Raw genomic sequence first — 25,234 nt, 5'->3', positions numbered from 1 at the left:
GGGCTCCGTTTGCTGTTTATAGGTGACAGCTGGCTGGGACAGTGCCACCCCGGCTCTGCCCAAACTCAAACCCGAGCGGCCGAATCCGGCGGAATTTGGAACATTCATTCAGAGTTAGCAGCTGCTGCTATATCGGGAAGGCGGCTTCAAGGGAAGGCAGAGCTCTCCAAGGCAGGCAAAGAAAACAAATCCCTCTCCTGCAGTCTGCAGGCCAGCACCGCTCTCCTAAATTTCCTTGGCTCAGTTTAACCAGACTCGGGTTTTTCTGCTGAAAAATGAACGTTCACCAGCCCTGCACGCCCCTGAACTCTGGACACCCCCTCGGAGGCTTCACGGCTGCGTCACATCAAACAGCAAATGTGCCAGCTCAGACCTTCCCTGAGTGACAGCAGTGTCCCCAACAAACCCTGGCCCAGCCCTGCCCCTGGGGAAAGGCACCCGGAGCAGGGCAGCCGCTCCAAGGAGGCGACCAGGAACAAACCCTGCGTGTGGAGGCACCAACAAAGGCAGGAAAACGTCCCGGCGGCCGGCGAGGCCGCGGGGCTGCTCCCGGCAGCGCTTCCCGAGGTATTTTTAGGGCGCTGGGAGCCGCAGACCGGGACCGGCCGCGGTCACAGGGGGATGCCCCAGGCTGAGCGCACTGAGGACGGGCAGGACACGCTGCTCTGTGTCCCTGTGTCCCCTCCCCGCCTCGGCAGGGACACACGAGGCACCAGAGAAGCTGCTCACGGGGAGCCGGCAGAGCCTGAACGGGACGGACGCATTCCTGCCCTCGGGGAGCATAGCAAGGCAATGAGACACAGACACAGCTCCAGCCCCGGCCTGACTCACCTCCCTCCCGAGCTGTCCCGGAGAGAGCAGCGACGGGGCTGGATGGAGATCAAAAGGTAACAAATCACACCAGAACGACTCAGGTTTGATGTTTGAAGCAGAGATGGAAGAGGAGATTCGCCACCTCCCCTTGCCGGGCAGCGGGGCAGAAGGAGCTGCCTCGTTTCGGAGCTGTGCCAACACACTTGTTTGTTTTTTCCCCTCCTCAAGGTCCCAGCTGTTAAATCCATGATTGCAGGATTTCCCAGACTCACTGAAAAAGCACGTATGCCATTGTGTCCCGCTGCTGGAACAGGAAAAAGCCTGAAAACCTGAGCCACAGGCTCCAAACACACAAGGTCTCCTCACAACTGACGTTCTCAAAGCTCATTTTTCTTTCAACAGTTTCTAAATGGTGCAGAGCTTTGCAGCACAGCCTTGCAGAACTGTTCCCATCCCAGAGTCCCAAGGTGGGGGAACATTTTGGCATCGTGTCCCAAAGCCGCTGATGTGGCCACTCACATCCCTCAGAGGATTTTGAGCCTCCAAGCCCTGATGGAAGCTGGGCCTTGATCAATCCCCAGCCAGCCAAATGTGAAACCAGGGCCAGTCACTCGTGCTGCAGCCACCCGAATTCCCCATTTCTCACACTAATCCAGCCCCACAGCAGCAGGAGGGTTGGAGTTTCTCCCTTTGCTGAGCTCAGTGTCGCACTGGGATGCCCCTGCCAGCTCAGAGCCACCCGGGACAGCAGGCAGCACCCAGCCAGAGCCTCTCCCTGCCCCGGGGAGGTTCCCAAAGGAGCCACTGGAGAACGGCAGGAGAAGAAAAAGAAACGCTCCCGTGTGCCCGTCCACGCTCACCTCCATCCCCGCAGGACCACACTCACCCCTGGGCCAGCCCTGCGCTGGGACCTGTCCCTGCCCAAGGGACACATCCCCAAAGGGTCCAGGACCCCGCTCGGGGCAGGGGTGACCCCACTGCCACCCCAGGGGCTCCCTGCTGAGCCTCCAGCCCCACTGCCAGAGCCTCTGCTGCCGTTTGCACGCTCCCACTTCCTGCTCGCATCAGGCACAGAGTAGGAAGTGCTGAAATCTCCTCCGACCCTCGCTGCAAAACCAGGAAGCGCCTGAGATCTCCTGAGAAAGGCTGAGATTTCAGGCTGGAACCCTCCGCAAACATCTGGTCAGAGGCACCGCATCCGCCCCTCGGAGCGGGGCCCACGCTCCCCATCCTCCGGAGCAAACCCGGGGCACTCACAGCTCATCCTGCGGGGAAAACACCAAACAGAGCCCAAACCCTCCGGAGCAAACCCGGGGCATTCACAGCTCATCCTGCGGGGAAAAACACCAAACAGAGCCCAAACCCTCCCGGAGCAAACCCGGAGCATTCACAGCTCATCCTGTGGGGAAAACACCAAACAGAGCCCAAACCCTCCGGAGCAAACCCGGGGCATTCACAGCTCATCCTGTGGGGAAAACACCAAACAGAGCCCAAACCCTCCGGTTCCCTCCCTGTCCCAGGAGTGACCCCTCCTCTCCCCTGCCCCAGCCGGGTCCAGCACACCCCACACCGCCTCTGCAGGAGTCTCCCAACTCAGCGAAGCCTCCAGAGCACAGAGAACACCTTAACCATGGGGAAAAGCTGCTTTTTGGGAGCCCAGGGATTGCCGGCACAGGGCAAACCTTGAGCAGCTCACAGATCTGTGGGCTGCACTGTGGCTCTGGCACACGGGTCGGGGGTGTTTGGGGCATCCAGGGCTCTTTTCCCAGTGCAATCCTTTTCCCACGAAGTATTTGAAGAGAGAGAGAGAGAGAGAGAGAGAGGCGCCCTTGCAGCAAATACACCGAACCCAGCAGCGCTGCTGCAGCTCTGCCCTCGCAGCTCCCTGCAGGCACCGCCGGCCCTTCCGAAGGGAAAGGCACCGGGATTGGCACAAAAAGATTCCAGCAAACCGCAGGCTCGGCTCTGCCGCATCTGAAGGCAGCTCCGGAGGCAGCCGCGGGTCTCGCTGGACCCGGTGAGCCGGGGTTTCGTGAGCCTGAGCTCTCTCCCCCAGCCCTGGCAGCTCGGCCAGGCTGAGCCCCGCAGCCACACGCGCACATTCCATGGGCTGGATCAGCTGCTCTGGGAGCCGCCAGCCCCCGGTGCTTCCCCCGGTCCCGGGGGTGACAGCTCTGCCAGCAGCTGTCCCTCGATGTGGGGTCACCGACACCCCAGCGAGCCCCGGCTGGAGCTGCCGGGATCCGACACCCGCGGGTGGGGGCTCCCCGTCCGGCCCACCCCGCTCCCGGCGGCGGGGGAAGCTCCCAGGGCCGGCCCGGGGGCTGCGGGGTGCAAGGCCTGGGGAGGGGGCGAGCAGAGCCCCTCGGAGGGGGGCTGCTCCCTCCTGCGGGGAACGGAGCCGAGCTGGGACGTGGGGAGGGGATGAGGACCCCAAACCCCCGGGGGTGACAGACCCGCGACTTCCCCTGGCCGCGGCGGAGCCCTTGTCCCGGTGTCCCCTCGTCCCAGTGTCCCCTCGTCCCGGTGTCCCCTTGTCCCGGTGTCCCCTCGTCCCGGTGTCCCCTTGTCCCGGTGTCCCGGTGCCTACCTAGGGCTGGCGGCGGTGACCGAGGCGATGCCGGAGCGTCCTCGGGCGGGGGCGGCGGAGCGAGGGCGGCCCCGGCCGGGCCGCGCGGGGACTCCGCGGGCTCGGGCTCCACCTGCGCCGCCGCTCCGGAACCGGGCGGGCCCGGGCGGGCGGAGCGGGGCGGCCCCGGCGGGAGCTGCGGGCGGTGCCGCTCCGCCCCCGGGACGCGCCGGGACCGGACGGGCCGGGGGCGGGCGGCGCGTTACGGGTCAGAGCTCCGCAGCACCGGGGACCGGGAGCGGCGACTGCCAGCGGCCGGAGAGACCCGGGCAGCGGGATCGGGGCCCAGCGCTGGTGCCTGATGCCAAATTTGACCCCCAGCCCGTCCATCCCCGGTGACGGCACAGCCGCCAAAGTGCCGGGAAAGGGGCGAGACAACGGCCGAGGCTGGGGAGAGCCGGGCTGGAGCCAAGAGCTTCCACCTGGAGAGCCGGGCTGGAGCTGAGCGCTTTCACCCGGCACCTGCCCGTTCCCGGTGTCTCTCTCCCTGCCCGGGCTCCTCCGTTGCCGGGGGGACCGGGACCGGGCGGTTCCCACCGGGGCGAGCAGGGATGAGCAGGGGCAGGAGAGCGGGAGCATCCCGTGGGATGAGCAGAGCACAGGAGAGCAGAAGCCTGCAGGATGAGGGGAGCACAGGACAGAGGGAACATCCCGCGGGATGAGCAGAGCAGAGCAGGAAAGTGGGAAATTCTGCAGGATAGCTGAGCAGAGGACAGAGGGAACATCCCCACAGTGACCGGGAGAACCAAGAACCACAAAGAAACAAACGGAACCAAGCTCATGGCGAAGGAGGGAGGTGCCTGAGCTCAGGGGCTTCAAATCCTGTCCAAAAACACAGCGAGAGCCCGAGGTTCCCTCGCCGAGGGAACAGCTGCTTTTCCAGGAACTCCAAAGTGCCCGGGGATTCTCCAACCACGGAATTACACTTCTCTTTTCCAAGGAAGAAATCGCTTCAGACCCAGAGCAAAGCCCTGCCCGGTCCCGGGGTGAGGAGCCTCTGGGGCAGTGAGGCAGCACCGGAACACGGGTGGGCAGGGATGTGCTTTTGCTGAGTGATTTTCTTGCTTTTGTGACACCAAAACAGCTCGGGGAAGTCACACGCCGAGCCCATGGGCCGGCACGTTTGTAACCCTGCTTGCAGAGAGGTTATTTTGGGCACCCGCTGAAGCTGGGCGGTTTCACGGTGCATCTCCCTCACCTCGGGGGCTTTCTCTCTTTCCCTTTAATTTCTCCTCAAGATCAGCCTTCCCTTCCCTTCCCTTCCCTTCCCTTTCATTTCCAAAGCCTCGCTGATCCACAATGAAACCGGGCAAAACCTCACCTGAGGGAGGCACAGCCCTCAGGCCATCCCCAGCCCAGAGCGGTGACAGCGGCTTTTTCAATAATTAGAATAATTAATGCCTCTCTGATTTGGGAAACAGCACCAGAACAGAAGCCTCAGCCCCGGTCCCTTCAGAGCCCCAGCGACACCCGAATTGCCCTGACAAGGTTTTGGTGACTAACACCTCATTCTGAGAACACTCAATGACTTCACAACTGAGTCCCAGCGGGCCCCACTCTGCATAAATTTGAATATTGCTGAGTGGAGCCAGCCGGAGGTGAGAGTGGGGAGCATTTCATGGTTTACAGCAGCTGGAAAAGGGGATTCATCCTCCCCATCGAGCCCTTTCTGCTGTCCAGTGCCCTGAATTCCCTTAAATTCATCATTCCAAAGGCTCAGACTCGTCAGGGAGGACAAGCTGGGCTCGGGCAGCCCCAGCATTCCTGCAGATCAGTTCTGGTGCAGAATCATGAAATGGAATAATGGAAAAGAATGAGTGGGAAAGGAGCCACGAGGATCATCGAGTCCATGGCACCCCCAAAAACCACCCCACAACCCAGGGGAATCTACCCCGGCACATCCTGGAGGAAGCCGGGGGGTTTTTCCTCCTACAAAATAACAGCTCAGATTTGGGATGGGCTGGAAAACCAGAGTTTTCCTGGTCTCTGTATTCGAAATTTGTGAATTTTTCCCAATCTCATTTTGAAATAGAAGCAGCAGAAGGAGCAGCAGCAGCCTGGCTCCTCCCGCCACAATCCCACTCCAAAATCACATGAACATGAAGAGCCAAACCTGCCTCTGACAGCAAACAGACCCCACCAAGACCTTCCTCCACCGGAGTGAGGAGCTCAGACCGAATTCCTGGGGAATTTCAGCAGCCCTGAGGGGGCAACGGAGATCACTGAACCGAGATTATTTTGGAAGCACAGCCGGTATTTTTAGCCTGGAAAAGGAGGCACCGCTTCCCTTTCTGCAGCCCCTCCTCCTGTGACCGGCCAGGCTGTGCCAGGCAGGGGGGACATTGCAGAACCTGCTGCTGGTTGGGAAAGCAGAAAGGGCTGATTTGGATTTGGGGATGGATGTGCTTCACCCCCACGCCTTGTGCAACCCTCAGATGGAGGAGACGAAGGCGCTCGAGGCTGCCCGGGCTCGTCCAGAGCCAGCCCAGGGCGAGTGGGGAGGCTCCTGCAGCACCCCGAGAGCTCAGCCCCGATGGAAGGGGTGGACAGGAGTCAGGAGAAGGTCTCAGACTGCCTGGGAGGGGGAAAATGGGTGGGAAAGGGTGGTGGCTCCAGAAAAAAAGGGTTTTTCTGCTTTGCTGGTTCCCACCCCTGCTGCCGAGCTCTGCAGCGAGCCAGAGAGCTGGAAAAGACAAGGATGAGGCTGGTGATGCCTCCAGGGCTGGCCTGGCCTGCAAAGGGCAGGGGACACAAGGACATGGCAGGGGAACACCCAGACATGGGGGGGGGCACACCCAGACATGGGGGGCACAGGCTCGGGGAGCCCCCCAGCTCTCCCCACATTCATCCCCATCTCAGAGACCCCCCTGAGCTCCAGAGTGCCTCCCTCCCCTCCCCAGGCCTCCCTCTCCCGAGGTGGGAGCACCTGGAGCAGGGGAGGCCGCGCAGGTGGGGGCTGTGCAGGTGAGGGGTGACTCGGTTTCGACGTTCCCGGAGCGCAGCGTCCCCGGCCCGCCCAGGTTTATGGAGCTGGGCTGCAGCCAGAGAGCTCCTGGAGCTCCTCCTCACCTGGAGGGAGCTGGGAGCTGCCCTGGATCCCCACGGTGGGCACAGGTGAGTGGAGAACACCTGAGTGTTGAATTTGCGTGGCACTGCCCGGCACCCCCCTGCCAAAATCACCAAAATGTGCACCCAGAGCCCACCCGGTGCCCAGGAGGGGATGAACTCGCTCCTCCCAACCTCTGCCTTCCCAGCACAGATTTTCTCCTTCTCCCCTTCTTTTTCTCCCTGCTGAGGGCAGAATTTGGGATGCCTGGAAGGGTCGGAGGCCGAGCTGCTGATCCCGGGATGGGCTGGCCCGACGGGCGAGCTGCTGATCGGGGCACGAGAGCCTTTTCGGCTCCTTTTCGGTGCCTTTTTGATTTGCTGATGCACGAAAGGAGAGGAAGAGCTCACGCCCTGCGTTGGGCAATGCGCGGGAGGAGAAACGGGGACCGATCCCGAGGGTTTGTGTCACATCCCAGGGGCTCTGAGCGAAGGGAAAGGGGTCAGAGGAACATTGAGCTGGACCAGCTCTAGCCCACTCCTGGTGGTTTTTAGCCCCAGCTGAGTCTTGGGCTGCGCAGCCGCCCTTCAGCACTAAAACTCCTCGGCTTTCATTCAGTGAAAGTCAAATGATTCCTATTTCGATGCAAATCTGGGAGCGTGCAGACACTCTGCATACAGGAACTTGAATAATAAATGGGTTTTCTCCTTGTCTTGCCCCACCTCTGCCCACGCCAGGGGGAGTTGGAGACCTCCAGCACCCTCAGACAGCCCCAGTGGCTCTGGGGGCTGCCACCAGCCCCCCCATTTCCCCACCAGCCCCATCCCCTGCTTTGAACCGAAGGGTAACTTGTGCCCAGGCAGCCCAGAGGTTTGTTTTAAATAGACACTCCCTGAATAAGACCTACAAAAATACCCCCATGTCCTGCTGCCGGGCGTGAAACCGCAGCGCGGCAAAGAGGAACCGTCCACCTCAAAAAAATAAAAAAAAAAGAGTAAAAAATATAAATAAACACACTTCTGCCTCCTTCGCCCTCCTGCTGCCGCTGTTGCGCAAAGAGAACGGAGATGGGAGGGGAGGGGGGATGCTGGGGGTGGGGGGCTCGTCCCGGGTCAGGAGTCCCCTGGGGTCTCCCAAGGTCTGGAGCCCCCCGGGGTCTCTCAGGGCCTGGAGCCCCTCAGGATTTCTCAAGGTCTGGAGCCCACCAGGGTCTCTCTGTCTCTGAAGTCCCCCAGGATTTCTCAAGGTCTGGAGCCCTCGGGGTCTCTCAGGGTCCGAAGCCCCCCAGGGTCTCTCTGCATTCAGAGCCCTTCAGAGCCTTTCAAGGTCTGGAACCCCCCAGGACCTCTCAGGGTCTGGAGCCCCCTGGGATCTCTCCAGGTCTGGAGACCCCTGAGATCTCTCAAGGTCCAAATCTCCCTGGGGTGTCTCAAAGCCTGGAGCCCTCTGGGGTTTCTCAAGGTCCAAATCCCCCCGGGATCTCTCAGGGTCCGAAGCCCCCTGAGATCTCTCCAGGTCTGGAGCCCCCCGGGGTCTCTCAGGGTCCAAATCCCCCCGGGGTCTCTCAAGGTCCAAATCCCCCCGGGGTCTCTCAGGGTCCAAATCCCCCCGGGGTCTCTCGGGGTCCGAAGCCCCCCGGGCACCTTCCCCCGCTGCGCTCGCGGGGCTTCGGTTACGTCCTCAAGGGAGAGAAAAACATTTGCTTTAAAAACAGGAAAATGTGATTGTCAAACCACAACAATGGGCCGGGAAGGGGCCGCGGCGGCTCCGAATTTCGCTCCAAAACACGCAGCGAGTGACTCAAAGTTTCTGCACCGAGCCCGAGCGGCCCCGCGCCCCCTCCCGGCACTCGGTGGCCTCTAATGAGCCTTTAATGAAGATATCTTTAATAACGGGGCGCAAAATCCACCCCAGGACATCCCCGATGAGGTTTGTAGGCACAGGAAAACCTGGTGGGCTCCTCTCTGCACCCTCAGCACAGCACAGTCAGATTTGGAGAGGCTTTTCCCAAGGGAAAAGTGTTTTTTCCCAAGGGAAAAGAGTGACAGGACTGGGGGAATGACTTCACCCCGACAGGGAGTGGACTTAGATGAGTTTTTAGGGAGAAATTCCTCCCTGTGAGGGTGCTGAGGGCCTGGCACAGGGTGCTCAGAGAAGCTGGGGCTGCCCCTGGATCCCTGGAAGTGTCCAAGGCCAGGCTGAATGGGGATTTTACCAGGTTTTTAGAGATTTCTGCCTTTTTAATCTAAATTAAAAGCAGCTGCCAGCAAAGCCAGGGAAGTCCAATGTGCACCTGCACACTCCCTCCTCCTCCTCACCTTTTATCTCTAGAGAAGCTCACACCGAACAATTTCACAGAAAAGTGTTGCAGAAGCTTTGCAAACGTCACTGGGAATTGTTCATTTCCCTTTATGTTTAAAGCCCAGAGGGTTTGCAGGCAGAGAAGGGAAGAACAATCAGCAAAACTCTGATTTTCTAAACACCAGGAGAACAAATAAAAGCGTCTGGCACGCTCTGGGCACTGCTCAGGGCTGCTGGGCACGCTGGCATCAGAGGCTGTCACCCCCCCGGGGGTGACACAACCTCCTTGGCCACCTCCAGTGTCCCCCCCCCGGTCCCTGCTGCCCCTCCTGCACTTTGGAGCAGGAGGAAGGAGGAGATGGAAGAGGAGAGGTTCGGCTGCATCTCCTCTGCTCCTCCCGAAGGGCTGTGATTGACCCTAATTTGCGCTAATTGCCGGCCACCAGCAGGTTCCCATCTGCTGTTGAGAGCAGCCCTGGGGGTGTTTTTCAGCCTGGAAGGAGCTGTAGGAACCCTGGGATTGAAATTTTCCTGTCACAGTCCATGAAGTGCCTCCCCTCTGTCCCCCTGAGCATCCCAGGACAGGCTCAGCCCTTGTGCTGCGTCCTTCCCTCTCCTCCCTTTCCCTCTCTGTCCCTCAGAGCAGGGGAGGAGGTGCTCAGAACTGAGCTGTGCTGCCGAGTCAAGCCCCAAAACCCACAGGGACCTGCAGCCAGAGATCTGCAGGTCACAGGATTCATCTCGAAGGGTCCTGACACTCCAAGTGTGCCAAATCCTCCAGGTCACGTCCTGGTTTCTGAGCCAGGACCCCCCGAGCTCAGCTCAGCTTTCCCGACACTCCAGAGCACCCAAACCAGGGGGTTCAGCTGGGAATTCCCAGGAGGGGCTGTGGGAGCGTTTCAGCCCCTTTGAGACAGGACAAAACTCAAACCCTTCCCTCACAGCCTCCCTCCCCGAGCCTCCTCCTCTTCCTCAGACCATTCACTGCCCTCCACATCTGCTCGGCCTCCAGGGCAGCTCAGGCCTGGAGATGCCCAAAATCCCCTGGAGATGCCCAAACCCCCTGGAGATGCCCAAACCCCCTGGAGATGCCCAAACCCCCTGGAGATGCCCAAAGCCCCCTGGAGATGCCCAAACCCCTGGAGGTGCCCAAACCCCTGGAGATGCCCAAACCCCCTGGAGATGCCCAAAACCCCTGTCAGTGATGGAGAGCAGGAGGAAAAAGATGCTCAGTGGGGAGCAGAGGATGAAGAGACTCCCCAGAGACACCTGAACACAAAAGTGGGATGGATGAGGGGAGACTGGAGAGAACAAAACAGAGACACTTGAACAGAAAAATGAGATGGACAAGGGGAGCCTGAAGAAGACAACCCAAAGACACAAAACAGGGGATGGACAAGGTAACCCAGAGACACCTGAACACAAAGAATGGGGTGGACAAGGGGAGCCTGGAGAGGACACCTGAACACAAAGGTGGGGTGGACCAGGGGAGCTGCACAGGACAGGCTGTCCTTGTACCTTTGTCGTCGCCGCTCATGGGCCCGCTCAGAGCCACCGCCGCCCTTGAGGCTCCCGTCCCTGTCCCTCAGCACGTGACAGTCCCGGGCAGAGCCACTGTCTGGCGTGGCCTGTGCCGTGTGTGGCAGCAGCCCCGGCCCTGCTCTCGAGCTTTTCTCCCCGGCAGTTTCCATGGCAGGTTTCAGAATGACGGGCCCTGGCGCGGGCTGCCCTCGCTGCGCTGCTTCATCTTCTTTCGTTTCACTCTCACACCCAGCTGGGGACCGATTTTTTTATGCTTTCAAAATAAAACTAAGCTGCCAGAAGCTCCTGGGGCTCTACCAGCCTTTTGCAAACACTTGGAGCTGCCACAGAAAATAAAAAAAGGAGCTGTTTCCATGCGAGATCCCGCTGGCACAATCGCCCACCCGGGGATTCCCGGACAATGAACACCCCGGGAGCAGATGCAGAAGATGCCCGGTTTAACATCTGGGTGGTGCAGGGAGGCTAAAATTGGAGCAGCCTTGGAGCCAGCCACACTCACCCAGGAAGGGAAAAATCCCTCAGTTTGAGAAGTTCAGCTCAGATTTCCCACAGGGCGGGAATGGATCCGATTCCTGAGACACGGAAGGACAAAGGGGTCACTGTCCCCCATTTCTGCAAGGATGAGTGCAAAGAGTTTCCTCAAGATCTAGAAAAGAGCAGGAATTGTCCCAACTCTCCCTGCTGGAGGAGGAGAACCTGGGCTGGTCCCTCTGCTGGCAGGTTCAGACCACGTCTGTCCCCACCACGGGGGTGGAAATTGCTTTTCTCCCTGAAATTGCCCTTCTGTTCACAAACACTAATGAGTGCTCTTAGCCTAAAGAACTTTTCCTTTAGGTTAAAGGCAAATGGCAAATCAGGAGAGAGCCCAGGCGAAGCTGCCACGAGGCACAAGGAAATTAATTAATCCCCACTCAGGGCCAGCTCTTCCCAAGGAGGGACCTGCACTGGAAGTGGTCCCAGGGCCATTAAGCCCAGGGCTGATCTCTACACCAGCTCAGGCGGTGCCAAATTGTCCCCAGCACTCCATCCCTGCATCCCATTCCTGGACTCTTCCCCACTGTTGTGTTTATTGCTTCAGAGAAAAAAAAAAAACAACCCAGCTGAGACCTGGCTCGTGAAGAGAACAGAAATTAAAGGCACAAACAGCGAGGGAGCTGCTCTCATTCTGGGGATAAAACTCACAAGGAAAAACGTCCAACCCTCCAAAAATCCAATTCTTGTGTGAAAGAGGACTCGAATCCAACCCTGCCTCTGAGAAAACTCAGGGATTCACTCTCGTTGTAAAGACAACCTGAGCTGTCTGATTTTCCTTCATTTCACACCTCCAGCTACACGAGAGGCAGATGAAAGACACGGCCCCCAACAGAAGAAATGTTTCAAGAAACGTAGGGTCGAATTCTCTTCTTATGCAACACCACTGCAACCTAGAAAATCTAAAGCTGCAGGACATAAATCAACCACCAACTGCCTGGGGTTAGAGAGAAACTTCCTCTGGTAAGAACCCATTGCACAAGTGCCTTAACGGGAGCTCCTGCCCTCCCAAATCTCTGTTGGGAAGGGCTCCCTGGGCTGCAGGGACCCTCGGGGGGATCCTTTCTGTGCCCTTTGGCCCTGACCCAGCTTTTGTCTCTTATTCCAGCCCACGAGCGCTGGGGAGAGGCACAAAGGCAGCAAGGCCCAGCTCCAGGCTGGGGCCACTGCAAAGCTCAGCTCAGGCTGAGCTCAGTCCCTCTCTGAGCCCTGCACCGAGGACCAAACTGTGAATAAACACAGGGGAGGTTTAGGTTTGAGATTTGAAAGGAATTCCTGCACACCACAGTGGCAGTGCCCAAGGCCAGGCTTGGAGCACCCTGGCACAGGGGAGGTGTCCCTGCCCATGGGATTTAAGAGATTTAAGAGATTTAAGGTTCCTCCCAACCCAAACCATCCTTGGCTCTGTGATTCTCTGACTTTAGCACCGTCACCAGCTCTGAACTCAGGTCCTGGAAGATTCCATCCTCTGAACAGTTCAGCCTCCCTGGTGCTGGCCCTGACCACAACGTGGACACCAGCTCCAGGCCCGGAGTTTGGACTGAATTTGCCCAGCAAATTCCCCATCCCCGAGCAGCTGCTCCTGCCTCCCTTCCCTCCCACCCCCAGCCCTTCACCAGCCCAAAATCCCATTATTCACATTTTAACCCTCGCCTCACTCTTCCCCTTCCCATCAATAAGACAGAAACCAAGAGAAATCACAGCCAGGGGAAACCACCAGCACGGGGAGCACCGAGTTATGCCAAAAAAAGGCTCAGGAGAGCTGGAATGGGGGTGCCGGAGCGGCGGCGGCGTTTGTTTGGTGCCTGTGCTGCCGCGGGTATTTTTAGCCGGTGACGCCCGGGGTATTTCGCTTCAGGACGTCCGGTCTGAGCCTCTTTCTGGGAATCCCACGTTCTCTAATTGTAAACAGCCCCATTCAGTCGCTCTCTGAGCGAGAGAGAGGCCCCGGCTCGTGTCAGGTGTGAGTCAAACAGGAAACTGCTGCTGCTGCTGCTGAGCGAGACGTGAAAATGCGCCCTGGGTGAGGCAGCAGCGCCCAGCCCTGCCCAGCCCCGGGCACTGACCCGGCCTGGGGGGCTCAGGATGGTGCCCAGGGGGTGCTGCCCACGCCAGGGTTTGGCCCTGCAGCTCCTCCTGGGCCTGGTTTGCTGCAGAGCCCAGTGGTGCCCGTGCCACCCCCTCTGAAAGGTGAATTTTGGCTGATGCTGAGGCCCCAGCTGCTGCTTCTGAAAGTGCTGACGCTGTGGGAAAAGGGCTCCGGAGCAGCAGAAAGCTCCAGCACAGGTTGGACAGGGCAACCTTGGTGGAAGGTGCCCAGCTCAGGCTGAGCTCAGTCCCTTCCTGAGCCCTGCACTGAGGACCAAACTGAACCAGGGGAAAATTAAGTTTAATATTTACAAGAAATTCCTCCATGAGAGGGGCACAGCCCTGGCACAGGCTGCCCAGAGGAGCTGAGGCTGCCCAGAGGGGCTGAGGCTGCCCCATTCCTGAAGTGTCCAAGGCCAGGCTGGACAGGGCTTGGAGCACCCTGGGGTGGTGGGAGGTCCCTGAACGTGGCAGGGGTGGGACAGGATCAGCTTTAAGGTCCCTCCAACCCATTCCCATTCCATTAACAGCAGAGAGCAACGTTCCCAAAAGGAGCTGAGGGTCTGGCAGGGACAGGAAATCCATGGAGCATCCACAGGGACCTCCAGGACACCTCAGCACGTGGCCAAAGCTCCCGGGAGGGAGCAGCAGCCCCGGCTCTGCCTGCACGTTGTGCCCATCTCTTATCTGACTCATTTCAGTGGCCCAGGGGAAACCCTGGCACTGATAAACAGCTCCTGCTCCTGCCTCCGCCTCCACCAACCGAAATCTGGAGCCTATTTTTAACCCCAAAACACCCACGGCAAGGAGGGGGAGGCTGCAGCGGGGCCAGGGGGCGGTTGGCACTGCGGGGACGGGAGGGTGGCACTGCTGGGGACAGGAGGGTGGCACTGCTGGGGACGGGAGGGTGGCACTGCTGGGGACAGGAGGGTGGCACTGCTGGGGACGGGAGGGTGGCACTGCCAGCCCTGCTTTGGACCCCGAGCTGGCTCCTGGTGCCATCCAGCTGTGGCACTGCCAAATTTGCAGCCCAAAGTGAGACCAGAACGAGCCCTGCAGGCGCCTGCCGTGCCCAGCACCGTGCCCCACGCTGGGTGTGCAAAACCAAAGGGCTCCAACTTTTCATCCCCCAGCTCCAACTTTTCATTCCCCAGCACAACTTCCACAAAGTCTGGGGAACTTTTCATCCCCCAAACCTGACCCTGGCCAAACAAAGGCTGCCTCCCATCCAGGACTCCCAAATATTTTTGGAGTTCTCCCTGCGTGGTCCCTGCACAGGCAGTGTGAGCCCAGCTCAGGAGTGAGCAGAGTTTGATTCTCTCACTACTCCCGGGGATCCTTTCCTCCCATTTTCTGCCTCTAATCCTCTCCTCACACAGATTCTCTGCCTCTCCCCGAAATGCTTCAGACATAAAATCACAGCATGGATTGGAGGGGACCTTAAATCTCCCATTTCACCCCCTGCCATGGGCAGGGACATTTTCCACTGTCCCAGGGTGCTCCAAGCCCCGTCCAACCTGACCCTGGGCACTGCCAGGGCACCAGGGGCAGCTCCCCTGGGCACCCACCCTGACACAGAGAGGGATTTAAAGGAGGAGATCTCCTCTCCTCGAGGTGTTCCAGCCCAGAGCAGAAATAACTCAGAGCCACAAATCAACCCCAAACCCCGCGGAGCAGGTCCCGTTTCCCGGGCAGGGAGTCCCAGGCCAGGCTCAGCCGTGCCCGGGGGGGTCCCGCCGGTGCCGGGGCTGTTCCTGCTCTTTCTGCTCCGTTGCAGAGATGTGCAATAAAACCTTCATTTCCTGACACGCATGAGGACGAGGCCAAGGGGTCGTGTTTTGGACAACCTGGCTTTTCCATGGCAACCGGCGCTGATGTCAGCGAGCCCGAGGGGCCTGGGGGACGCGGAGCTCTCCAGGAACGGGGGGAAGAAGGGGCTGGGGGGGAACACGGGGCTGGCACGGGGGGCTGGGGCTGCAGGAGAGCAGCCCAGGGAAAGTTTTCCTTGGATGGCTCCGAGCACAAATCGTGGCTCAGCCGCTGCGGGGTTGGAGCAGCTGCGGCCGAGAGCGTCCTGCCCTCTCCCTCCTCCTGCAGCTCCCAGCCCTCCCTCTGTGCATCCCCAGCCCTTTCATCCCCCTGCACTTGTGCCAGCTGCTCTTGCACAACTCTGGCTAAACCCTCTGAGCATCCCCTCTCCCCAAAATTGCAGGATTTGGGGGCTGTGGGCAGCTCTGCTCCCCCTTCCCCCGGCCCTTCCCCTCCCTGCTTTGTTCCTGCAGCCGCTGCTGCTTCTTCCCATCACAAACCCCCCTCCCCACAGGGGAGCCCCTTTAGAGCAGCCAGACATGAAAACCTCGGGCAGGGGAAGTTCTTTCTGCTCGTGGTCACATCTGCTGCCCCGGGGCTCTTGTGTCTGTCTGTCTGTCCGGGCTTCCTGTGGAATCCGATCCTGCAGCGCTTCACCCCTGGGCACGGTGCTGAGTGAGAGCCTGTCTGGGTTTGCTGCAGGAGGAGAAAAACACGCTGAGTAACCCCGGCCCTGCCTGCCGGGAGCTGCCGAGGAGCTGCAGCTCCCCCTGTTTGGGATTCGACGGGAAAACCTGAGTTCCACCCCAGAAAAACCCACCCAGGTGTGAGACCCCGGCTCCAGCCCCATCCCTGACTCCTCTCTGGGGTTTGCAGGGCTGACCTGGGCACGTGGGTGGAAGGGACCTTAAAAATGCTCCTGTTCCAGCCCCTGCCATGGCAGGGACAGCTCCCGTTATCCCAGGCTGCTCCAAGCCCTGTCCAACCTGGCCTTGGACACTCGCAGGGATGGGGCAACCACGTCCTGGGCCAGGGCAACTTGTGCCACCCCTCCCAGGGAGGAATTCCTTCCCCATACCCCCTCTAACCCTGCCCTCTGGCAGTTTAAAGCCGTTCTCCCTTGACCTGGCACGTTCCTGCAGCTCCTTCAGACACTTGTGCTACTTTAAATCCCAGTTTTATCCACGTCCTTCAGCTCAGTCCGCGGGATTTAAGGTCAGCCTGTCACACTCATCTTAAATCCCACCACACCTTGTCCATTGTCAGAGAAACCAGAGAGCTCCCCCAAACTGCTGGATTTTAGCAGAGATCAAGAACAAGTGACACAAACAAACCCAGCTGTGCTGGGACAGAAGGAACTGGTCCCAGTTAGACCAGCAATGGGATTTTACAGAGGGAAAAACTGCAGCTCCTTCAGGCACTGCAAGGCCACAGTGAGGTGACCCCAAAACTTTCTCTTCTCCAGGATGAACAACCCCAATTCTGCCTGGAGCTCCTCCAGCACAGCAAGGACAGGAGCAGGTAACGCTGCCAGGGGTGACCCCCGTGGGGTTTAACCCCTTGTGCTGCCCTGAATCTCCACGTGACATCAGGCTTGAATGACCTGGGACAAACCTGGGCAGTGTCCCCCCCAAAAAACAATCAAAATCATAACTTCAAGGTGAACCAAGCAACTTCTCAACAGAACCAAAAGGTCTGAGGCTGCACAGAGCCATTTTCACCCAACAGCATCCCCAGCCTGCCGAGTGCTGACTCCAACACGTCCTTCCCACGGGGACCCAGCGCCGCCAGCGCCGCTCACAGGGGAAAAAAAAAAGAAAAAAAAAAAAAGAAAAAAAAGAGAGGAAAAAAGCCAAAACAACACGACGTAAAACCTTCCAAAAATGCTGCACGAAAAGTGGCCACTCAGCAGAGCGAAGTTTCCTGCGCAGTGAGAGTTGGCCGGGGACAGAACAGGAAATCACTGCTTCCTGCCTGCAGAGGAAGCGCCTATCGCATGCCCGTGATCAAAAACAAACAGCACTTCAATTAAACAAACAAAGCACCGAAAACTTCAACAGCTCCAGCCTGGGCCGGCTCCAGCCGCAGGGAAATGTGGCCAAAAATAAGAGGCTGGTGACCTTGAGAAGGAGCTTCCATCCCCTTCCCCTGCAGGCAGCAGGAGGGAGAGGGCACCTCCCGGCTGTGATGCCACTGCAGGGGTGTGGAAGAGGGTTCTGGTCTCAGGTTTGGGGAAGAAGCATGTCCATCTGTCCATCCATCCATCCATCCCTTCATCCATGGATCCCTCCATTCCTTCATCCATCCCTCCCTCCATCCAGGGGTCCCCCAGTCCAAACCCCAAAGCCCCAGCACTGCTCATTCTCCCTGTTCCCCAGCCCTCTGGGCTTTTCCAAAGCCTTCCCAGCATGGAAATGAGATAAAAAGAAAGAAATGGAAAAGCCAAGGCTGTCCTGGGAGTGTGTTTGTGTCTCTCCACCCCCCAAGCAGCACCTGGGGACCCCCAAGGCTCCGTCTCCTCCTGCTGCACCCAAGGGCAGCCCCTCAAATCCCACCCAGCTCTGCTGCAGGTTTGCACCAGGATGGATTTCACAGGCATGAGGAATTCTCCTCCTGCAAGTTCTGTGTTTAAAAGATGCCAAAACAACAGCAAAGCAGCCCCAGACTGAGGGAATAACAATTCCAGAGTCACCGACAGCCCCACCAGTTCCAAGGGTGGCCACAGGGGTCTCTCTGTGTGGCCACCACACCAAATCTCATTATTTAGCACTTTGCTGGTGATCTGAGACCCATCAGGTGCAGCCTGAGCTCAGACACGATTCCTGTTGCCTCACCCACCCGGTTCAGGCAATAAATAACCTTTACCTGCTTCTGGGCTCTAAGGCTGCTCGCCGGTTTTATTTGCTTTGAAAGTAAACTTCCTGATGAATTAGCCAAGCCTAATTAACATTTATTTAAAGCGCATCCTCCTGACGATGCAAGAACGAGGCTGTGTCTGCCCAGGAGACAGAGACCGAGGTGGAAATAAAGCCCTGGAATGATTTAGGTTGGAAAAGGCCCCCAAGAGCACCGAGTCCAGCTGTTCGTGGCACAGCTGGGCAGATGTTGCCTCCTGTCCCTGCGCACCTTGAGGGTGTCAGGCACCCCCCGTCACCCCAGGGTGCCACCACCTCCGGGTGGCTGCTCCCGAGCGCTTTGTCCCCTGCAGGTGACAACTCCAAGCTCAGCCTGGCACGGGAACGTGGCCCAAAAGGACAGGACAGGACAACGAATGACAAAATCCCTGGGGGTCCTTCAAGGCGCCAAGAAACTCCCCCAAAATGGGACCCTGAGCGTTCCCAGGGATGGGGAGCCCGGCAGGGACAGCACCCGAGCACCAGGACAGGGTTTGAACCCTGCTGCCCCTGCGGGTGTTTGCCCTCTGCAAACTCCTCTGAAGCTTCCCAAACCACCTCTGCTCCTTTTCCTGCAGCCTGGTGGATCCAAGCGTGGCTGGTGCTGTCCCACCCCTCGCTGGAAAATCCATGCAGCATCCCTGGAAAGTTGATGGCTAGGATGGAAATGCTGGCCCGTTTCCTCATTGTGAGGGTGCCAGGGGCACGGATGAGCTCCTGGAGGCTGCCAGGAGGGAGCAGGGCAGAGCTGGGGGGACTTTCAGTGGTGGTGAAGCTCTCATTGCCTCCTGGAAAGCGAGGGAACAGAATTCTGCCTCTGAAAAGCTCTGTTAAATCTGAAAATTTCATCTACGTTTAAATTCACACAACTCAGCTCCTGCTGGAGAAAAGCCCGGCCCAGCAGGAGCACAACAGATTTGGAGGGTTCCTCCAGCCACGGACCTGAGCTCGGTTCAGTGCCAAACCTGGACATTCATTTCACCTCATTCTGCTACTTTAAACCCCAATTTTATCCACGTCCTTCAGCTCAGTCCACGGGATTTAAGGTCAGCCTGTCACACTCACCTTAAATCCCACAACACCTTGTGCATTTTCAGAGAAATCAGAGAGCTCCCCCAAAAATTGCTGGATTTAGCAGAGATCAAGAACAAATGATACAAACAAACCCAGAAGGAACTGGTCCCAGTTAGACCAGAAATGGGATTTTATGGAGGGAAAAACTCAAGACTATATCAAAAAACCTACTCTGAGTTGCCCCATGACAGAGTGCAGGGGCTCTCTGAGGACTTTGCACAAACCCTGAGCTCTGCAGCTCCCCTGGAGAACTCCCAGTCGTGTTTTGAGCAGTTCTGTGCTGCAGAACACCGGGAGGATTTTTACATTTGTGCCACAAGAACACGCCGTGCTCCAGCAGCCACCTGAACCCACACAGAGCCCCAGACGGTCTGAGCGAAGCCCTAACGAGCAATAAAAATGTCCTTTTATGCCCTGTTTGATCATTGCCTGTTTACGAGGCCCAGGATCCTGTGAATCATGTTTTATCCCAGCCAGCAGACACACACGGGATGAAGAGGAGGAACTCAGAGGAGGGGGGAGATATCAACATCTGGGCTGTGTCTGGCTGCATAAAATTCACTCTTCAGCCTGGGGCTCGTCCCTCTGGGGGCTGTGGGAGCCACCAGCACACCACAGACCCCCGTGTGAACCAGGAACAGTTTTCTGGGAGGGTAAAGAGAGGCATCCCATCCTGGGAGATGATCCAGCACCTTGGATCACCATTTATCCCGAATTCCCTTAATTTAATTAACACTCGCCAGGTTCCTCCCGAGCTGTCCCGGATTTCGCCTCCTGCTTTTTTCACCTCAGACGATCCGAGAAGATCCCGGGGGGCAAAACCAGACCCCGCTGCCCCCCTGCCCTCCCTCTGCACCCCCAGCACGGCCCGGGTGTCTCCCCCCGAGCGCCTCCCCAAATTCCGCTTCAGCATCCCCGGAGCGCGCAGCCCGAGGCGCGGGGATTTTCCTCCCGCAGCCCCGCTCGGTCACGCCTGGTTGCATCACGTTTGTTTTTCTTTGCCTTGGAGGTGGGGATTCCTCCCACCTCGCCCAGAGCCGGGTTTGGGTTTTTGGGAGCCGCAGGTGACCCAAAACCGAGGAGGCGGCTGGGAACGGCATCCATGGGGACAGCGACAGTGGGGACAGCGCCAGCTCCTCCCCGGGAGGTGGCGGCCGGGTCTGGGGGGGATTTTACAATCGGGGGGGATTTTACAATCGCAGCATCAGCTCCTGGCGCTACCCGATCCCTGCGGGGCCGGGGACAGCGAGAGGAGCCCGAGCGGACACCGGGAGCGGCTGAAGCTTTGTCAGGGTGTTTTACTCACCCTGGCTTTGTCCTTGCATCCAGAGGAATTAAAGCCCTTGCAGAGGAGGTCTCATTGTTCGAGCTGCGCTAAAGGGAGGCAGCTGCTTTCTTTATATCTCAAGATTCACTAAAGTTCAGGAAGAGAGAGAGAGAGAGAGAGAAAGAGAGGGGAAGGCGAAGGGGAGGGACCGAGCGCAGGGCCCAGAGGCCGTATAGAATGACAATGGAAGGAAATGCTTTATCAAACCTAGAAAGCCAACCCTGCCCTGGGAACACAGAGGGAGAAAAAAAAAAAGAAAAAAGGAAAAAAAATAGCAGAAGAAAAGCGAGTTCAGCTGCCCCAGGTCCCTCCCCCCCAGCCCCTCACTCCCAAACACAAAGCGAGCACCGGTGGAAGCCGTCAGCCCCAAACACTATTTTTCTTTTTTTTTTTCATTAAACAGAGAGAAGTTTCAGTTCTTTTTTAAAAAAAAAAATCCGACAACCAAACCCTGCCCGGGAATGGGAATGTGACGCTCTTCCCCCTCCCCCGGCTCCGGCCGTCCAAGTTTCTATGAGTCAAACGTTTGCAATGTGTTACCGAAATGTTACCAAGCTGGAATGCAGCATCCGCAGCGTTCAGCTCGTAAAACTTTTGTTTGTTGGCCGCCAGAAAGTGTCACCGGCACAGAATTCGCTTCTTCCTCTCCGTTCTTTTTGGTTTTCCCATCCCGGAGAGGGTTAAGGGCTGGTGCAGCGCTGGCTCCCGGCACTCCCGGTCCCTGGGAAGGGAAATTAGTGAGAAATGTTGAGTGAGAAACGAAGGGAAACGGGGCAGTCTGAGGGAGCAGGTGGGAGATGAGAGCTGGAGAGAAATAAAACAGCACAGACACAAAATCCCGGCGTGGTTTGGGTGGAAAGGAGCCTCAAGGCTCATCTTGTTCCACCTCTGCCACGGGCAGGGACATCCTGAATTAAATCAAATCCAGGGCACAGCCAGGGACAGACCTCAGCTCCTGCAGCACAACTTCCCAGACAAGAGCTTTGGGATTTTGGGGTCATTTCTCATCTGACAGCCCCGAGGTGGGAGATTCCACCCGAGACAGTGACAGCCTGGGCCCAGCTTCTCCCAGCAGGGTCTGGGTGTGCAGAAAGGCTCAGGGACAGGGACAGGGACAGGGACAGGGACACAGCATCATCTGCTGGACCTGAGGGGCGCTGGGCCCAGGCTCTGCAGCGCTGGGCTTTGCTCTCACACGGGAAGAGCTCCTGAGGATGAGGAGGGCAAGAAGGAAAAGAGGAGAGCGGGGAGGAAGCCGAGGGATTGTCCTGCAAGCCTGAGCCTTTCCAGGAGGTGGCTCCTTCCACCTGGAATTCCCAACCCCAAAACTTTTGGAAGGGTGTAGAGTTCACCTTGCTGAGGGACCCTCAGGGCCCAGCTCCAGGAGGAGACAGCGATGCTGCTCCTGCCTCACCCCCAGACCGGCCTCAGGGTTTGCCTCTGTCCGAGGGAAGGAAAATCTCCAGGGGCAGGAGGATTCTCCTGGGATGGACTCCACCTCCTCCACTGCCCTGCCTTGTCAGAGAGCACAGAAACTCTCCCGAGACAGGAGAGGCTCCCTGCGCCGCTCTGGGGTTGGAGAGTCACAGCCAACCTGTTCTGGATTTTTCATTTCCAGCTGATTTATCCTTTCGTGCCTATGGCAGTGGGAAAGGAGGAATCGGGGTCATCCTTCTCCCACCTCTGAAAGCCCAGCCCTGCAGGAGTCCCACAGATGAAAACAACGTGGTCACGGTATTTTTATGACGCTGCTCTCAGATAAAAGAACCTGGTATTCTGAAACAGAGGAAAAAACAAAAACAAAACAAACAAAACAAACAAAAAAACCCCCACAACCCCCTCCCACCCCCAAAAAACCACAAAAAAACCACAAACAAACAAACAAAAAAACCCACGATCAAATGAAGATCACAGGGAAAGATCTGAGGGGAAAGGCGATGGCCATGGGTGGGCAGGAGGGGCCGAGGAGGGGGCTTGGCCACCAGGCCCGCAGCCCTGCGTGCCCAGGACAGGGTCGCTCCTGCTCCAGGCCTGAGCCAGCTCCTGTAAGGAGCTACAAACTTTTGCCTGGTTGGACTTTTGCAAATTTGGCTGTGAGGTGTGAGGACAGGCAGGAACTGCCCAAAGGCCAGCAGGAGATAAGAGATAAGAGACACTGCCCTGTTCAACAGAGACTTTTCCAGACCTGGGGAAGTGAGGCAATCCTGCCTAATTAAGAGCACAGACCAAACCTCCCAGGAGGGAGAAAGAAGGTGAAAGATTAAAATCTTTGTGTTTCAAAGGTGAAGAGAGCAGGGAAGCTCACCTGGGAAGGTGGGAGGTGTCACCTGGCAGGGGGTGGCACTGGATGGACCCTCAGGTCCCGTCCAACCCAAACCGGTGATGAGCAGGGTCCTGTTCACGTGCTGGAGAACCCAGGCTGATATTTCTGCCACCAACGCGCCCAGGGCAGGTCCCAGATGTTATTTAGGAGCATAAAGGGGCAGAAGGATTTTGGAAAACCTCTGGGTAAGAGTTTGAGCTTGGCTGAAGTGCCCGAATCTCCTTCAGGACCTCCCTCCCTTCCAGGACCAGGCTGTGCTGCTGCACCCCGGGGTCCTGAGCCCGCTCAGACCCATCCCACCCACCCCGAGGTGCTGCCAGGAGCCCGGTGCTGGCTCCCACACCCCTGAGACCCCGGGGACAGGGGAGCTGCCAGCAGTGCCAGCAGTGCCCTCAGACACAAAGCAGAGAGGCTGGAGCAGCAGCAGCAGCGTGGGCAGCCCCGGGCAGGGCAGGGGAGCTCCTGCAGCCACAGCTCTCCATAGAAGGCAGGGAAGGAGCAGGTTTGTTTCTGCAGGAGGAGAAGAGTTATGGCTGCGAGAAACGGCGGCTAAAAATACCCCGAGGAGCCGCGAGGTCACTCGGGAGAGGACGTCACAGGTGGGGCAGAGGTGGCAGTGCCACACACGCGTGGTGGCATCGTGGCCTCCTCACAGCCACCGCAGGGGAGGACGTTCAGTGCTCAAGGGGCAGGACTGGGGTGTCCCAGAGCCACAGAGTGTCCCTGAGCCTGCCTTGTGCCCGTGTTTCAGGCTGTGGACGCAGCAGCCTGGCTCAGCCTCTTTCCTGGGGATTGGGACACAATTTGGGACACAATTTGGGACACAATTTGGGCCCCAGCCATGCCCTGCTGGGGGCTCAGATTATCACACCAATATCAGGATTGTGCAGGGAATGGAGATGAGGAGCCCAGGGGGACTCTCAGGGCACCCCTGAGCTCAGGCCCAGCAGTCCCCAGGCTCTGTCCTTGTGACAAACACCAAGAACACTTTGGGTATGAAATGTCCCTACCCCTCACACCTCTGACCACAGAGACCTCCCCAGTGGGACGCCCTCACTGACTGGGAGCAACCCCAACACAAATTCCTGGTGCGATGTTCCCACTGGGAGCTGTTCAGCCACCAGGAGCCCCAGAGGGACCACAGCCGGGTTAAACTCACCCCTGTCCCAGCTCTGAGCTTTCCAGGATGGAGGAGGAGGCATCACCAACACCCAGCGTGGCTCCAAACCACAGCAGCGCCGCCCTGGGGACCTCACCCACCGGCAAAATCTGCTGGAGCCATTTCCCATCTCAGGTTTCAGCTGGAGAAAAGGCATTTCCAAGCATTCCTCCTCCTTTGAAGGGGCTGGTCCCTGTGGACAGCTCTGCAGCGAGGGCGTGAGGAGGATCTTGCCTGGCCTGGGTCCCAGTAAATCACAGTTCAGAGACGGCTGAACTCCATTTTCTAATTATTAACCCCAGCCCTGCTCATTTGTTTGGCCTGTCTGAGGCTATTTATAGTGATGGGTGCAGGCATGGCCAGGGGGGAATTGTGTGCAGCTGTTAAACACGGCCCCATCTTCCCAAAAAACGAGTTAAAAAAAATATATTAAAAAGTAAAGAGCTTACAAAACAGGAAGGCTATGGCTGGGAAATGAGAAGCAGCTGTGAAGAGGAGGGATGAGGTGTCATACGGGGAGGACTGACTTCAAACCTTGCAGGAAATGTATGAGAAATTTCCCGACCACTTTTGCAATCCCTCATTCCCCCTCTGTGTCCCCCTGTGGTGGCTCTTGGCTGCTGTCACAGCCTGTGAGTGCCAGGGCCGGGAGCATCTCGGGCTCAGCAGGAGCAGAACAGCCCCAGAAGGGGCTCTTTGCCCTGGCAGTGCCATCGGCAGTGCCCTGCTGTGCCTTTGTGCCAGGCCCAAATCACCACGGACGCATTCAGTGTCACCCACGGGCAGGTGCTGACCCCAGGGAGCTCCGGGGATGGTTCTGGGAATTCCAGCAATGAAAAACTTGGAGCAGGGCTGGTGAAACGCTCTGAACTCTGTGCTAAGGGAGGGCAGGACAGGGCCAGGATGGAGAAACAGAGGTGGAGAAAGACGGAGGTGCCTTGCTGAGATCAGCGACCTCTTCCTGCCCCTCCAGCTGCAGATCCTGGCACGGGGCAGCAGCAGAGGCTGCTCCTCCTCACCGTGGTTCATTTTGGAGCTGTCAAAGTGGAATAAACCAGGCAAGGTGAAGGGGTTTGGGGAGCCCTGCTGTAGTGGGGCTGTCCCTGTCCACGGCAGGGACAAGATGAGCTTGAAGTCCCCTCCAACACAGACCGTGCTGGGATTTTATGATTTATTCTGCGTTCCTGGAGGAGCTCAGAGCTGGAAGGGGCATTGTGAGGGAGGAAAGGGAGCGTGACTTACTCTGAGGCCCTGGCAGCAGTGGTGGCACTGGCAGGCACAAACCCCAGGGCTGCCCCATCTCTTGGCTCCTCACCAATTTTCCTGGCGGCTCTAACGGCAGCGCCGCACCTGAGCCGCTGCTGGGGCAGGGCTGCAGCAGCTCAACGTCTCACCTGCAGGCACAGCTCAGGGCAGCAGTGCCAGCGCCCAGCTCGTGCCCTGCTGTGGGTGTCGGAGTCTAGAACATTCCTCTGGCCACCCTGGAGGGTTTGGAGACCGGGCAGGGGGTCTGGGGTCTGTGCAAGGGGTCACACAGAGCCCAGGGGGACACTGCCTCTGATCCCTGCCATGGCAGTGAATGCCCACAGTGTGTGAACAATCACAAGCTGAGAGAATTCAAAATAAGCAGTATTTAGTTAATCACAGAGTGCAAATGTAGAATTTAGGATTTGTAGTGTATGGGTTTGAAGAGACAAG

The 25,234-nt window shown here is 58.2% G+C and overlaps 1 protein-coding gene across 4 annotated transcripts in view; it reads right to left on the bottom strand.

The window, feature by feature from the left end:
- The window catches only part of HDAC7 (histone deacetylase 7), a 65,208-nt gene extending 41,544 nt beyond the window's left edge, over positions 1 to 23,664 (bottom strand). The window contains exons 1-2 of one of the 4 annotated variants that reach the window (XM_063420943.1): positions 23,537 to 23,664; positions 20,595 to 20,775 (exon numbers count right to left, since the gene is read on the bottom strand). Coding sequence is in view for 1 of the 4 variants with exons in the window: in XM_063420942.1 (XP_063277012.1) it covers positions 20,034 to 20,052 (19 nt within the window). In the remaining 3 variants the exon portion in view is untranslated. Of the gene's footprint in view, positions 1 to 3,403; positions 3,556 to 20,033; positions 20,191 to 20,594; positions 20,776 to 23,536 lie in introns of those variants that run through there. The other 3 variants (XM_063420944.1, XM_063420942.1, XM_063420946.1) reach the window with 3 other exon arrangements.
- Positions 23,665 to 25,234: the final 1,570 nt, after the last annotated feature.

The sequence above is a fragment of the Prinia subflava genome, chromosome 34 (assembly GCF_021018805.1).
Source record: "Prinia subflava isolate CZ2003 ecotype Zambia chromosome 34, Cam_Psub_1.2, whole genome shotgun sequence".
NCBI classification, from domain to species: domain Eukaryota; kingdom Metazoa; phylum Chordata; class Aves; order Passeriformes; family Cisticolidae; genus Prinia; species Prinia subflava.
The sequence above is the reverse complement of the archived record's forward strand: the minus strand, read 5'-3'. Positions and strand labels throughout refer to the sequence as shown.